Source organism: Staurois parvus, unplaced genomic scaffold, assembly GCF_062004578.1.
Source record: "Staurois parvus isolate SC_StPar_1 unplaced genomic scaffold, SC_StPar_1.0 ptg000929l, whole genome shotgun sequence".
NCBI lineage: Eukaryota > Metazoa > Chordata > Amphibia > Anura > Ranidae > Staurois > Staurois parvus.
Window position 1 is genome coordinate 2,054,107 of NW_028318725.1, and position 16,684 is coordinate 2,070,790.

The window sequence follows — 16,684 nt, forward strand, 5'->3', positions numbered from 1 at the left end:
TTTTTTTTTCATTTGTGATTGGGTATTCTTTTCAAAGTGAAATTCCACCACGATCACTAAGCTCTAGGGAAAATTTCCTTGCAAGTCACAGACTGCGCAGCTTTGCTTAAATATCATGGCACCAAGACCCTAAAGCTAAGATTCCTTGACAGGTACTAGCATTCAGTCATATGACTGGCACCAGGCATTAATCTAATGCTGAATTGCACACAAATATAGAAGACACACATAATAGCAGAACTCCAACCATAACAAAAAAACAAGATACAATGAATTGCTCTTTAAAACATAAAATAATACAGGCTTTTTCTGCAAAAAGAGAAGTATGACCAAAGTTGGTTGTGGCCATACTTCTCTTCTGGGTCACAAGAGTGCACTTATTTCTGCACTCTTGTGACTTAGATTCAGCCGACTGCGGGCTAAAGCCCACTCTCAGCTGATGTCACAATGTCACAGAGCCAGTTCAGTCTCTGCAAGGATTCTGACAACAATGACTGGATCCATCTAGATTTCTGACGCATTTAACTGAGAGCCTGAGCCAGCCACTCCTGCCCCCTCCACAGCCCGGAGCTCCAGTGAGCACTGGAGGGACAGAGCAGAGAGCAGGTGACTGTCCAGCCTCTCCATTGGGAGTCAAGCCTGAGAACTGAGTGATCAGCTCAGTTCTTGTTCTTTAAATCCTGCTCTTCTTCTTTAAACTTGGAAGCTGCAGGATCATCATGACAGCCTGTCAACTAAGCAATTTATTTTTTGTCTCAGTTACACCCTTTCTTCTTAGGGCTCATTTACACAGGCACTCAGCCCAAGACAACATGAAGAGCCCTTTGTTTACCGTACTTTTTTGTCCTAGCACTGAGCTGGACACGCATTGGTTTTACAAACTCCCAGTCATTATGACAGGGACAGGTGCGCAGCCCTAGATGTTCAGATTTTGCATTGGGACAACGCTAGAATAGAAAAAGTGAACAAAGGACTCTTCATGCTGTATGCTACTGTGAATGCATGTGAATGAGTTCTTCATTTTTTTTCCAGATTAATCTGTGAGGGTAAATCTCTCCACTGAGTTCACAAAAAGCAATAAAACCTGACACTCTAACTGTTACCTGTGCAATTTAAAACTAAAAACATTCTGTCTGTAGTTGAGTGTTAATGCTTAAACAAAACGTTTTCGTACCCATTATGGAACAAGTAAATAGAATTATTGTCAGTGCTTTAATGACAAGAAACCACTATAAAAATGTAGGAGGAGAATATTTTATTGTAGGCAATGTCCATCCTAAACTGCTTTTCTTAGAATAAAAGGTACATAGCATCATAAACTAGTGTACTCATTTTATCTTTGAAGATTTAGATATTTATGAAAAGATTATCCACAACATCTAGAGATATTACCCAACTTTATGACTTTAACTGTTGATGAATAACAGGGAATGTGTGATAAATTACTATGTTGTGTGAAACATCACCTGTACAGGTCAATTCAGGAGCTTTACATACAGTTTAAGGAATGTTACAGACTTTAATTGGGATAAAAATAACATGGTGTGAAATAACGTGATCATTTTAAATGATAGTTATTTTCCAGCAAAGCAGAATACTACCAATCCGACTATAATTTTCACTAGATAATTTTGACTTCTCTGTCATCTACTAGTGTAACATTTTGTTGACATCTCTAATCACAGAGGGGCTAATTTACTAAAACTGGAGAGTGCAAAACCTGGTGCAGGTCTGCATGGTAGCCAATCAGCTTCTAATCTTGTTCAAATAAGCTTTGACAAACAAAAACCTTGAAGCTGATTGGTTTCTCTCCATAGCTGCACCAGATTTTATACTCTCCAGTTTTAGTTAATTAACCAGAGTGTTTCAGGGCTCCAGGGGTTATCTGTGTTTATTGGATTTAAATTTAACATATAATACATTTTTGTACATATCTACAGTTTAACAATGTTTCATCCTTATAAAGACTTTTTCTATACATTTAAATGGTAGTGAGCCAAAGTAAAGGGGCTGTTGTCTAATATTTAGTCTAAAGTCTGTGAAATTACTGGTAAATCCTCATTATGTTACACACATAGTTACAGCAAGGCAACGTTTCGGAGTCTCGCAGGACCCCTTCATCAGGCATGTGACTATGAAGGGGTCCTGCGAGACTATGAAATGTTGCCTTGCTGTAACTATGTGATCATTCATTAAAACTTTTGGACCCATATTGGTGATCCTCGGTGTGCTGGTGACATTCTCCCTTGCTGATTCTGTTCGGTTCCAGCCGACAGTTGCTGCAGCACCCACTTATACACACAGTCATTTTTAACGCAGGAACGTGTGCATTTAGATTGTACACTTGCATCTAGGAGAAGGTAACACCAGTTTTCTTGTACTACAAGCTTAGCCTTAGCAGATATTGTCTTATTAGAGATACTGTAAATCTGTGATCATGCATGTTACCAGAAAGATGACTACACATGGCTTGTTTTTCTTTTCATTCAGCCAGCAGGCTAAACAAAATAATTGAACTAATGTGCAGTGGGGAAGATTCCCTCCATCCACCCTGATTGTGTGGATGGGGGGAATCTTCCCCACTGCACAACTGTATTCTGAGATCAGGGAGACTCCCCCACTGCCAGAATACACAGATAGGTGCTGTAGCCTCTGATCAAGAGGCTTTTATCCAACAGAACTGTTGAGCATATGTTGGTTGGTAGATCGACTTCTGTTCATGTGCAGTGGCCACACATGTATCGTCATTCGGTTGGTTCAGCAATAACCATTTATTATCCAGTTGCCCCTCTAATGTGCCCACTGGCATCACCTGCACCTTTGACATCATTTTCTGTGATAATACCAGCCTCAATGGACTTAAAGGAGAAGTATAGAAAAAAAGTTTGTTTGGCCCTACTTCTCCTGTGGATCACAGGAATACAGCTGCTCCCACCCCCTCCACAGTTTGGTGCACCAGTGAGTGCTGGGGGTGCAGAGGAGAGAGCCGATGACTGACTGTCACATCGGACCAATGCTGCATTCACCTAGGTGAGTATGATATAAAAAACTCATACTTCTCTTTTAATGTATTCTTACAGTCCTCAAACCTTTTTGAGTTTTGTTCTCTATCTGAGGTCCAAACAATCAGAAGTGAAAGGATGCTCCATCACGACCAACCTGACCACTGTGTAACTGCTCCTGTGTGCCTACCAACATTTCTTGTAGGCAGCTGTACCGAACATACCCAAATTATATTTACTATGTTGAGTTGGAAACTGAATGCCTTCTCTGCCTTATCCTATTGCTTTCTTTCTAGGAATATGTTTCCAGAAAATCTGGTCCAGGCATGCTTCCAGCAGGTAAAAACAGCTGCTTTCTTCTATTGATATTTATATAAGTGTGGTCAATGAGTTTTAACTATCTACTTTTATTTTATGCACAATGTAACATACAGATGTTTAAACTTAATAGAGCCTCTAGATCAGCAATTACTTATATGAATTGTAAAAGGTCTATTGGCTTATTTGGCCCCATTAGTATGAGTGATCAAAACTGAAACGAATAATCTTTGCAAAATAAATATTTTGTTGGTGAAATCCACCTTTATAATATTGCACAAGGAAAAGTACTTGAAGCTGGATGTTTACAGTTTTATAGTTTAAATGCTGTACAGCAGGCATCACTAAATGGCGGACCGGGGTCCAGATGCAGTCCTGCCATTTAAGAGCCTTTTCTTCCCCCAGCTGTCTCATTTTCATCCTCACAGAGCAGGCAGTGGGAGGCAGGGCAGTTCTGGATGGAGGGTGGGAGCTGCCCAAGGTTAACAAGCAGGTGATTGGTTTCTAGGGTGAAGGGCAGTCCCAGGAATCAAACACTGTCTGTCAATCACTGTCTGTGTAAGGTAGGACAGTGGGGGGGGCTAAGTTAAAGGGGCTAAGGACATTAGTGTGAAGGGGGGCCAAGGACAGTAATGTGGGGTCTAAGGACTGTGGTGTTTGGGGGCTGAGGATATTAAAGTGGGGGGGAACTGAGGACAGTAACATGGGGGGGCTGAGGACAGCAATGTGGGGGGCTGAGGACAGTAACATGGGGGGGCACTGAGAACAGTAACATAGGGGGTCTGCGGACAGTAACATAGGGGGCTGAGGATAGTAACATGGGGGGGCTGAGGACAGTAATGTGGGGGCTGAGGACAGTAACATGGGGGGGTCTAGAGACAGTAATGTGGGGGGATGATGTAAAAAGGGGCAGAGTATTTTTCAGTGAAGGGGGCACATGACAGTACTGCTGGGGGGATGTGAAGTCAAGGAAGTGTGAGAACACTACTGTGAAAGGGGTGGAGGGGGGTGATGTAAAGGGGGAGCTGAGGACACTCATCAACAGGGATCTTGCTGTGAATGAGGAGGGGACTGTGAAGTGGGGATTGAGGACACTGATGTGAGAACAGGTTCAGATGTGTACATGTGCATTTGGTATTGTGGGTAGGTCAGCACTACCTGCTATAAACCTGAAGAAGTTCCTGACCTTTTTCCTTTTTTTTCAAAATCGCACCGCAGTAACACGTGGTTTGGCATGCACAAAAGTGCACCACATGGGGCCTACATGAGATTTGGACCTCTGATGCATGCAAATTTTACCTTAGTGAATTTTGATTCAATACCTCTGCTGTACAGTTTATCAGTCATAATAACTGTTCCAAAATAACTTTTGTATTACAGTACAAGACCAAGAGAGAAGAGGTGAATCCAACAAAAGATCCTGACAAGAACAGTACAATTGAGAAGAATAGCACTCTAGATTTGTTTGCGACAGAACAACAGGTGATGTGCTGATCTAAAGTAATGACAAAGTATTATTATTATTATACTTTTATAGATTATAGATTTATATAGCGCCAAAAGTTTACACAGTGCTTTACAACATAAGGGCAGACAGTGCAATCACAATACAATTTAATACATAGATTCTCATAAAGAGAACAGGTTCAGCACTATGAGAGTACATGTATTATCAGGTTTAGGCCAATATTCCGTTTAAGAGTATGTATGAGAAAAATAAAAAAAAATTGAAAAAAGTATATCACTGCAATTCATACACATAGTCCCATGTTTTGCCTATTGCTGCTAAACTGCAAATACAGATAAAATACCTATTGATTCTGCCAGATATCCAGTAACCCCTCTAATTTTCTGTTTGAGCTGACAACACAGTGCTTCTGTTGCATTGAAGCCCCAAGCAATGTTGTCAACTCTGATTAGTTCAACTATGTGGACTACAGATTACCCCAGCCAGGGCTATCAATGGGCAAACTATGCAGCCGCTTAGCACACACTGCCACCTAGGGCACAGCCACGGCTGCTGGGAGGGAGGAGGTGGGGAAGCATCCAGCAGCAGTGACAAGCCAGCGGGACAAGCCTGCTGGCTGCAGTGGCATGGATTGATTGGAGTGTATTATTGTAGAGAACAGTATGGCAGTCTATATTAGTGGAGTGTATAGGGAGGTGTGGTGAGGCAGTGTAGAGCAGTGCTGTTTGTCGGTCCAGTAGTTCAGCAGGTAGCAGTGGTGAGGAAAGAGGGTGATGGAGGGTGATCGGTGAATGGAGGAACAGGGCTGGCAGTGGAGTAGTGCCGTGGATGGAGTTGTGGATTGGGGATGGCAGATCCTGGTGATCGGTGCTGTGCCCGACTCTCGGTGACAGATATGGAGTCTGTGTCCCTGGATTCCTCCCTTGTGTCCCGATCCCCGGGGCCGATTCACCCCCCAGCCAAACGGATGTACTTCAGGAAGAGATTGGTCTCTGCTGCGGCCCAAATCGTGATCACCAGGTGCCCCCTCTCTGCCTGACTCCTCCCGGCTCTGATCAGTACAGAAGGCTCTGATCCATGGTCAATGTTCACCCTGTCCCCACCCCATAGAATACTACACCCCTCACTTTACACCCCACCTCATAAAACCATGCACCATCACTGCTCACCCTGTCCCAACCTCATAGAACCCTGCACCCCTCACTATACACACTGCCCCCACCCCATAGAACACTGCACCCCTCACTATACACTCCCCCCCACTTCATAGAACCCTGCACCCGCCACTGTTCACCCTGCCCCCCATAGAAAACTTTACCCCTCTCTGTTCACCCTGCCCCCACCCCATAGAACCCTGCACCCCTCTCTGTTCACCCTGCCCCCACCCCGTAGAACCCGGCACCCCTCACTATACACACTGCCTCAACCCCATAGAACACTGCATCCCTCACTATACACTGCACCCCCACCTCATAGAACCCTGCATCCGCCACTATTCACCCTGCCCCACTCCATAGAACCCTGCACCCCTCTCTGTTCACCCTGCCCCCACCCCATAGAACCCTGCACCCCTCACTATACATACTGCCCCAACCCCATAGAACACTGCACCCCTCACTATACACTCCACCCCCACTGTTCACCCTGCCCCACTCCATAGAACACTGCACCCCTCACTGTTCACACTGCCCCCATCTCATAGGACACTGCACTCCACACTGTTCACCCTGCCCCCACTCCATAGAACCCTGCACCTCTCAATATAAACCCCACCCCCACCTCATAGAACCCTGCACCTGTCACTGTTCATCCTGCCCCCACCCTATAGAACCCTGCACCCCTCACTATACACACTGCCCCCACCCCATAAAACACTGTATCCCTCTCTGTTCACCCTGCCCCACCCCATAGGACACTGCACCCCATACTGCTCACTCTGCCCCCACCTCATAGGACACTACACCCCATACTGTTTACCCTGCCCCCACTCCACAGAACCCTGCACCCCTCGCTCTACACCCCACCCCCACCTCATAGACCCATGCACATGTCACTGTTCACCCTGCCCCCTCCCCATAGAACACTGCACCCCTCACTTTTCACCCTGCCTCCACCCTTCACTATTTACCCTGACCTACTCTATAACGGTCTGCTCTGCTCACTATTCACCTAGTCCCCACACTGTATAACATTGTACCACTCACTATTAACCCTGCCCCCACACCACACTTCCCCAGATTGTATAACACTGTACCGAAACTATATACTCTTCTCCAACCCTATACTGATCCATTCTGTTTAACACTGCACCCTGATTGTAGAAAGGAGCACCGATCATCTCTATATATAACGCTCCACCCATTACTATGCACCCTTCCTCCCACCCTATGCAGCTGCTTTTCATACTGGGAAGGCCCAATTTGTATAACACTGCACTTTGGTATGTACCCTACTCCCTTCTTTTACTGGGGGACCCCACTTTTAAATGCTGCACCCCTTTACTATGAGCACTGCCCCATCATAGTACTAGGGAGCCCCATTCTGCATAACCCTGCACCCCCTTACTCTGTACCCAGCCACATGCCCTCATTAGTACTGGGGATCCCTACTCAGCTGTACTACCTTATGTACCCTGCCTCATCTCATTCTGCTCACTAGTAGCACTAAGAAGCCCCACTCTCTAGAACACTACACACCTTTCTACTTACCCTGCCCCCACCTCATACTATTTTTTCTTGGTACTGGAGAGACCGATCTCTTTAACACTGCACCCTGCTGCAGTACACCACATCCTTACCACAATACTACTTTCTCATCTGCTCCAGGTATGGTGGCCCCACTCTTAAAAATACTGCACTAAGTAATATTTCCTTTTCCCCTTCTATAATACTTTGTTGGGGGTGGAGATGAAGTTACATTGGTGGGGGGCCCAAGAAAATGTTTTCCCAAGGTCCAAGCAATATTAAAGATGGCCCTGGACAACAGTGACAGCTGGCGGGAGAAGGATGTGAGGAGCTGTCCGTCTGGCCGCAGTGGCAGGGATGGATGGCAGGGTTGTTTTTTACAGGAACGGGAGTGGTGCTGGCTGTGGGAGCAGAAGTACTAATGGCGGGGTGGGAAGGAACATTGAAACAGCACTGCAGGAGTGGAGATGATACAACAGCGATGCTGGAGCAGGAGTGATGCTGGCGGGGATCAGAAGGAAAACTGAGGAAGCACCAGGACACTGTTTGGTGGAGAGGGAATCTTGCTGGCTGGTGAATAGGAGGAGGATGGTGGTGAAGGCTGTAGGGAAGGGGAAGGGAGTATATCTGAGTGTAGGCTATGCTAGCTGAGGCAGAATTAAAACACAAAATTGGCGCCGCTGGGTTTACACTTGACAGGTGGGTGTGGCTGAAGAAGTTTTTATTTATATATTTCAGGTACTTATATAGTGCTGTCAATTTATGCAGCACTTTACATATATATTGTACATTCACATCAGTTGACAGATTTGGTGGCAGGCTAAGTCGCTGTTTGGAGGATATGACAATGGATTATAGGGGTATGTGAAAGGTGACATGATGGGGGGGGAGTTTTGGAAGGGGGGGGTGCACATAGCTGGCCTTTCCTAGGGTGCAATATAGTCTAGCACCGGCCCTGCCTATGTATAAAGATGAGGATGGGGGGTGTTCTGCAGTGTTACCGCATCCCCAGTCCTAAGGTGATAATGCTGTTCGTCCATAGATACATTACATTGAGCATTGTGAGCATTATCACTCTACATCAGAAAGTATGTAATTGGCAGGATCACCAGATGAAAATAAAGTTTAAAAAATATGAAAATAGAAAACTAATGCAGCCACCTCTTTTAAGGGCTGGTAAGCTGCAACATATTACATTTTGTTTTCAGGTTATGACACACTTTAAATGTTAAATTGTAATTACATTTTAAACTGTTTGCACTCAGTGATGATGTATGTGAAAATTAAGAAGCAATTGTATGATTTTTGTGGGGGGGTTGGCACAGAATAGTACACTAATCAATATTCTGTGAGCTATACCTATGTATAAATAAAATCCATTACATTAATATGTGTATAATTTGAAACATTCTTGATGCATGCCACAGAACCAAACAAAGGAATACAAGCTTGTTGGCGTCTACACCGATGGAGTGAATGTCTTGGGTCTTATTGTCTTCTGCCTTGTATTTGGGATTGTCATTGGGAAAATGGGAGAAAAAGGTCAAATTCTGGTGGACTTTTTCAACGCATTGAATGAAGCGACAATGCAAATAGTTCAGATTATCATGTGGTAAGTATTTTATTCATGATATGAAATGGAAACTTTTTCACACTGCAGTACAGCAAGTTTTATGAAGATAGTACACTCAACATCGTACTCTTGTTAAAGTCTTTTTTGGAGTGAATGGTAATAAATGTGGTTGTACTTGTTTCCTGGCCTACTGCTCCACCCTCCCCATCATGTCATAGTAGACCTTTTAGAAATTAGCTGCAGCACAACAAATTTAATATTGCCGTAAATGCCCTGCTGTACTTTATCCAACCGCAGTCTGAAAAGCCACCAATTATTTTGGTTTGATTTTTTAAAACTGTCAGAATGGTTGGAAGGGAAACTCCCACCAAAACATTTTTACTTTTAGCTGGACTGTGTAGGGTTTAGAACCTCTGTCTGGTTCATAGAGCTACACATGAAATAAATTTGGAAGGATAGTGCTGGAACCTTATACATATCCTAATGTTATAGGGGGTAAAAGGTTTTTGACTAGAATGTCTGGATTCTTAGGACTGACAGCTTCCCCACACTAAAGAACCTCCACAGTCTCCTTTGTTTATGACTGAGGGAATTTGAGATTGAAGCACCACATCGCATTATAATTATCCAGACACATTTATTTCAAGGTAAGATGAGATAATTTTTTTCACACAGCCAGGCTGAACCAGCTGCTAGCCAACTTGGTTTTTTAACAGTTGGGTCATAATTTTTGTTACATTGTAAATATTGTCCAGCCTCTCTGTGAATTAAATGCCAGCATTTTAGCCCCATTGAAGAGGGAGTGTTGAGCCTCTGCAATGCGTTGATTTTGTTTCAGAGTTTATCTCATCTTACCTTGGAATAAATCTGTGTTTGAACAATTAAACTTTGGTGTGACACAAATTCCCTCTTATGGCTGCCTGTTACTCTGCTAGAGAGAGTTTCTTTGATTTACGGTCTCAAATGTCAGAGGACCCCCCATTGTGAAGAGCAATCCAAGCTTTCACAGCTGTCACCCGAATAGTCCCATGCGAAGACTTTCCATCTATTTCACCTCTGATGACTTTCATAAATATTAGTATTTCTCTTAAAGTGGAACTTTAGGCAGAAAATTAAATCCTGCTAGATGCCTTTAGGTTGACCCCTTTTGCAGGTATAGCTATTTAGAACATTAAAAATAGGTGTCTATACTGTTTCAAATCCAGTAGTATACTGCCCCACCCAGCTCTGCACATGCTCAGTTGCTCTCTATTTTTTGACACTGCTGAAAATGTCTGATCTGCTGACAGCCTAGAAATTTCCTGCTGCTCATGGGCTTTGGGCTTCAGCAAATCGGCAGCCTCCAGCAAGAAAAAGCAGGACAATGCTGGAGCAGATTTATAGCACACACTAATTTTGGTAGCATAATTATTAATGTGCAGTTACTTGCTAAAAAACATAATTTTTTATCAAGTTGTTATGGGTAAAGTTCTGCTTTAACTTTTTGGCCTGGTGACAGTTGCCACTATGGAATATATCCAACTGAGGCAATAGCCCTTGAAAAAATGGCCAAATAGCATAATATTCCACACAAAACAAAAAAATGCAAAAGTTACATGTGGACACATAGGAGAAAAAGTATGCAGTCTTGTGTATACTGTATGTAAATGGAAGTGTCACAGTTAAAGCATTATTAAACCCACAACAGTAAAATCAGTCGGTATAGGCATGCTTGTTATACTCACTTTGGAACCTAAGGGGTTAATCATCTGCATTGTGTAAAATGGCTGTTTGATCCTGTCTTCTCTGATCCTCCCTTCCTTCTACTGTCCCCAATCCATCTGCTGATAGTACAGAGCCCTAGGAGTCATTCTGCACATGCTCTGTTTGGTGTGTATTGCTAGGGAGGTTTTTTTTTTTCTCTTGGGAAGATAAATGTGATCAGCACAGTACCAATCATCTCTGTCTGGTCAGAGGGCCAGGGGTTATGCAGGTTATTGTCATAGGACAATCAGAGGAGAATAAAAACTCCTCCTACACACTTTAACCAGTGCTCTGCTGAACACTGATAGAAGTCACAAGATTGCTATATACTGCTGATGAGAAAAGGTATTTAACAGTTCATATTTACTAAAATAATTGCATGTTTCCATGTTCTGTGTACTGTGGGAGACCATATATAGTCCTGGGTTTAGTAGCACTGTAGGTCAATCTTTCTGTTTAGTGTTATGGCTAGCTTATAGCTATTTAGTAGATATATGATGTGATAAAGGGGGTCAATCACAAGTTAAGGAGGTTTAGCTTTGCACAATATGCTTTTTACATCTATTGTTTTTTCTTTGTATGCTAATTCAATCTTTCTAGCATGGCTGGAAAAGGAACGCTGGGTACTCTATAACAATATGAGTAGTTTCTCATAATTCTTTAGTCACACGCTATTATCAGTGTCATATCTGTAGTCATTTTCTGCCTTAAAGTCACATTTTAAATGCTACTCTTAAATGTATGCTAGGTACATGCCCCTTGGTATCTTGTTTTTAATTGCGGGGAAGATCATTGAAGTTAACGACTGGGAAATATTCCGCAAACTAGGACTTTACATGGCAACTGTACTCAGCGGGTACGTATCTCTATGAAATATGATGTTATGTTGCATTGTTACTTCACATGTAAATTAATATGCTTTCAATTTTAATATACATTATGTCATCAGACCTGGACTGGTAGATTATGGAATTTTCCAGAAAGACTAGGGCATCCTAGCTCACTGCACATTTTGCACCCTAACACTTATGTGGTTTCTATAACTTATACAGTTGTGTCCAAAATTATTCAACCCCCACTGAAATTGAGTGTTTTGGCCAGTTTGACATTGCTTTTGATCATTCAGTCATCTTGCTTACATTTACATTAAAGAGGCACTTGTAGGTCAGACAAATATAACATAACAGTTATAATGAAATAACCACAAATGTCTTTTCTGTGCTCACAGCATTATCAGTTTTATTCAACCCCCAAGTGACATTCAATCTTAGTACTTAGTACAGCATCCTTTTACAGTTATAACAGCTTTTAAAACGTGAAGCATAGCTTGACACAAGTGTCTTGCAGCGATCTACGGGTATCTTCGCCCATTCTTCATGGGCAAAGGCCTCCAGTTCAGTCACATTCTTAGGCTTGCGCACTGCAACTGCTTTCTTTAAGTCCCACCAGAGGTTCTCAATCGGATTTAAGTCTGGTGACTGCGATGGCCACTCCAAAATGTTCCAGCCTTTCCTCTGCAACCATGCTCTAGTGGACTTGGAGGTATGCTTGGGATCATTGTCCTGTTGAAAGGTCCAACGTCTCCCAAGCCTCAGGTGTGTGACGGACTGCATCACGTTTCCATCCAATATCTCCTGGTACTGAAGAGAATTCATGGTACCTTGCACACGCTGAAGCTTCCCTGTACCTGCAGAAGCAAAACAGCCCCAAAGCATGATTGACCCTCCACCATGCTTCACAGTAGGCAAGGTGTTCTTTTCATCATAGGCCTTGTTCTTCCTCCTCCAAACATAGCGTTGATCCATGGGCCCAAACAGTTCTAATTTTGTTTCATCAGTCCACAGAACACTATCCCACAACTTTTGTGGTTTGTCCACATGGCTTTTGGCATACTGCAGTCGACTCTTCTTATTCTTTGGAGACAGCAAGGGGGTACGCCTGGGAGTTCTGGCACGGAGGCCTTCATTACGCAGTGTGCGTCTTATTGTCTGGGCTGAAACTTCTGTACCCACATCTGACAAATCTTTTCTCAGTTCCTCAGCAGTCACACGGGGACTTCTCTCCACTCTACGCTTCAGGTAGCGCACAGCAGTCGAAGTCAGCATCTTCTTTCTGCCACGACCAGGTAGCGTTTCAACAGTGCCCTTTGCCTTGAATTTGCGAATGATGCTTCCTAAGGTGTCTCTTGGTATGTTTAACATCTTTGCAATCTTCTTATAGCCATTGCCCTTCCTGTGAAGAGAAATCACCTCTTCTCTTGTCTTCCTGGACCATTCTCTTGCCTTCACCATGTTTGTAACCACACCAGTAAATGTCTAGAAGGAGCTGAGTATCACAGTCATTTTAAAGCTGCCTAATTGGTGCTTATTATGCTTAATTGCTGCTCGGTGACATCCACAGGTGTTTTCAATACCTGATGGAAAGCACCTGTATGAACCTCTGTTCTTCAGAGTGGTAGTCTTTAAGGGGTTGAATAATTGTGGCAATGAAGAAACCACATAAGAACCATTTACTACTGTATTACATAAACAATTGATGTCATTTTAGTTGCATTTGGGTAGTTACAACGTCCTTGTAGGATTTGATTCTGAATACAATTCCAAATGTACACTATAGTCCCTAAACCCCTTTACAGCATTGGGGGTTGAATAATTTTGGACACAACTGTATACTTTAGTGACATAAACCAAAAGGTTAATGTGTATATAAAGCCAAAGTCTTTTTTATATAATATGAAAGGGTTAGAACCTCATTCACTTTGCCTGTCTGTGTCCCCGCTAGGGAGATTCTCTCTTACTATTTGTCCTGGTGGTTCAATACCGAAAGCAAGAGGAAATCCAGCATTTTTGAGTTGTCACCAGAAAAGGAATCTTCTAATGGGGAAACCAGCTCTGATGGGGCCTAATGGGGGATTTTCTTTCACTTTTTGCTGTGTCTTGGAGATAAGAAGTGAAGGAAAATCTCCATGATGAGACAACCAAAAAAACTGACATTCCCCACCATTCCATTTTCTGTACAAACCTGAACATTTTTTTGAGTTTGAATTTTATACATTTTAAAGTATATGTATAGCGAAAACCTTTTTTAAGATAGAACATTAAATAGTTCAAATTCCGTACAGTTTGCTTTAGGAGTTGATGCTCCATCAGGGAGATCTCCTGTGTTCTGGACACAACAGGAAATTAGAGGAAATCAAAGTGAGAGGATTCCCCTTTTATGCAAATAAAATAAACAGTAAAATAAGCTGATAAGAAAAATATTATTGAATTAGAAAGAAAAGTAAGTATCAGTTAGAGCTCCCCTGAATAGTTTAAATATAACATCTAAAGTAGAAGAAGAATAACCTACATATTATAATGACAACAAACTTTTCATTAACCAGTGGATCTTTTTTTCCAGACTTGCCATCCATTCTGTTGTTATTTTGCCACTAATATATCTTGTGATAGTTCGAAAGAATCCTTTCAAATTTGCAATGGGCATGGCTCAGGCTCTACTGACAGCACTCATGATATCATCTAGGTAAGTATTACTCATCTTTTACTATTTCAAAGCATTTAAACATTAAAACAAATATGAACACATGCGTGCATTACAGCTTATTGCCTAAAACTCACTGCTTGTCTTAGGATTGTTTGCTCCAGTCATGTAGATTCTTTACATAACACATCTCTGCAACTGAATCTTGATATCAGCCTGCTGCAACCCCATATACAGTACCAACAACAGGGGCTAGTGTTAGGGGCTAGTGTTAGGAGCTTGCATTTCTGTTAACAGTAAATATGCTAACAGGAGGAGGCTTCATTAGAGTGCTGATGTTCCCTTTGTAGGTATGTATTCACCTGTGTTCTTTGCCAATCTGTGCTGTAACTCCAATGGAGGTCAGAAATCAGCTTTGCTGTCTGGCAAGTGTTCCCAGATTACATAACTAGCTGCACAGAATTACAAATGATTTAGCAGGTAAGGGTATTCCAGTATATGTATTTTCCCTGTGTGCTAGTAGTACCAGTATGAAGCAGTAGCTGTTTGTACTAGCCATGATACATCTATATCCAGTGTGGTGCTTAGCAGAAAGAATGGGGCTTAGCCAGAAGTAAGGAGCTTGGCAAAAACACAACTGCAGAACACTCATGAAATGTAAGGCATTATTAACATGTACTTGAGAGTCTATCTCAAATATAGCATCTGGAGGTTATTATAGGACATTTCACATAGCTGAGCCATCATCGACCTTTAAAGCCCGGGTTAGAAGACCCAGCATGCCCATGAAGCTGCCCATTTTGTAAATATGATATTCCCATTCTAGTTCAATAATTAATACATTTAATTTAACCAAGAACTTGGTAGTGCCTGGACTACCATTTTGGAAAATATGATGTCTTGATTAGACTGACTATGATGGAGGGTGAATGTGTTTTGTAAAGAAGGAAATCCACATAGAACCCGAGGGATAAGAAACATAATTTATATGAGTTTAAAGGGCCAGCAACAGAAAGTTAGAGATAGTTGTCATAGAATGGTGTGCAGAGATCTTGCTTTGTTCTATGAATAAATGGATTACATGCAAACTTTGTGAATTCTGATTTGAACTGAGCCATGGAAAGTTTGCATGACAAGATTGTGCAGCTATATAGGATTAATCATCAAAGAAACAATTAGAAATTGTGTACATCAAAAATCAGAAAGAAAATAACTAATAGGTAGTGTAAAATTACAATCTGACACTTGTGTCTTCTGATATTATAGGGCTAAACCTTCACCCTGAAGTCAAATTATTGGGCAGAGAACTTAGACTTTGACAAACCTTATTAATATTATTCTGTTTTTGTTTGACAGTTCAGCAACGTTACCTGTAACTTTCCGCTGCGCTGAAGAAAAGAATAGGGTGGACAAAAGGATCACAAGATTTGTTTTACCAGTAGGCGCCACAATCAACATGGATGGCACAGCTCTGTATGAGGCAGTGGCTGCAGTCTTCATCGCACAGTTAAATGACATGAATCTAGATGTCGGTCAAATTGTCACAATAAGGTGAATATGTGTACAATGTAATTTAACAGAAGTTTACATGTAGCAGTGCAAGTGTTCCCATCATTAGTAATTGAAGTGACTGAGTAGTGATTGGAACCTGAATGGCTTTAGTGCTTTCTGAGGCAATGACATGAGACAAGTATTCAGATCAGGAGTGTTGACTTTACTTCTGACTTTCTAATTTGATTGCATGTTCTGGCTCAGTGAATCAACAATTATTAAAGTAGGGCAGCTAATATTTTTATTTAAAATTTTCTCAGTACAGGTTTCCTTCACAAAATGAACTCTAATCCAGCCCTCTTTACTTTCTTAATCCTCTGTGTAATGTTAGTACTGAGCTTAGATGCAGATTTGACCCTCCTAAAATTGCTGCAGCTTGTGGAGGGCATAATAGGGTTCACAAAGCTTAACGTCCTGGTATCTCTGTTTCTAACTGCACATGCGCAGAGGCCTGTACAAGTCGGTTTAAAGAGGTTTGAGCTTGCATTTGAGGTATGTTACTACACAATATAATGAGGGGGCAGAGAAAGGTCGGACATGGGTCATAGTTTTAAATATACTCTTACAATTTAGGAATATGATCTTATTCCCCATAGCAAAACCCTTAGGGCCCCTGGCTTTCTAGCGTTCAGCAATCCTACTACTGAGACCAGTGGACCTGTAAAATGAACATAGAGCAATATGTTAATTGCTTCCCTAGCACTTTTATAGAGGTGCTTGAACTCTTCATGCATGTCATAAATCACTATGAGGGCAGACCATATTAGACCTAGTGCTAGGTAATATAGTTACATAGTTAGTCTGGCTGAAAAAAGACAAAAGTCCATCCAGTTTAACCATTAAAAAAAAAAGTTATAATCCTATA

General features: G+C 42.1%; 1 protein-coding gene across 1 annotated transcript in view; it reads left to right on the forward strand.

Annotated features, from left to right (window-relative positions):
* The window catches only part of SLC1A1 (solute carrier family 1 member 1), an 80,056-nt gene that overhangs the window by 50,448 nt on the left and 12,924 nt on the right, over window positions 1-16,684 (forward strand). Inside the window, exons 6-11 of the mRNA XM_089656698.1 lie at window positions 3,299-3,341; window positions 4,701-4,802; window positions 8,900-9,084; window positions 11,537-11,644; window positions 14,188-14,310; window positions 15,625-15,819. Coding sequence (XP_089512824.1) covers window positions 3,299-3,341; window positions 4,701-4,802; window positions 8,900-9,084; window positions 11,537-11,644; window positions 14,188-14,310; window positions 15,625-15,819 — 756 coding nt within the window. The remainder of the gene's footprint in view (window positions 1-3,298; window positions 3,342-4,700; window positions 4,803-8,899; window positions 9,085-11,536; window positions 11,645-14,187; window positions 14,311-15,624; window positions 15,820-16,684) is intronic.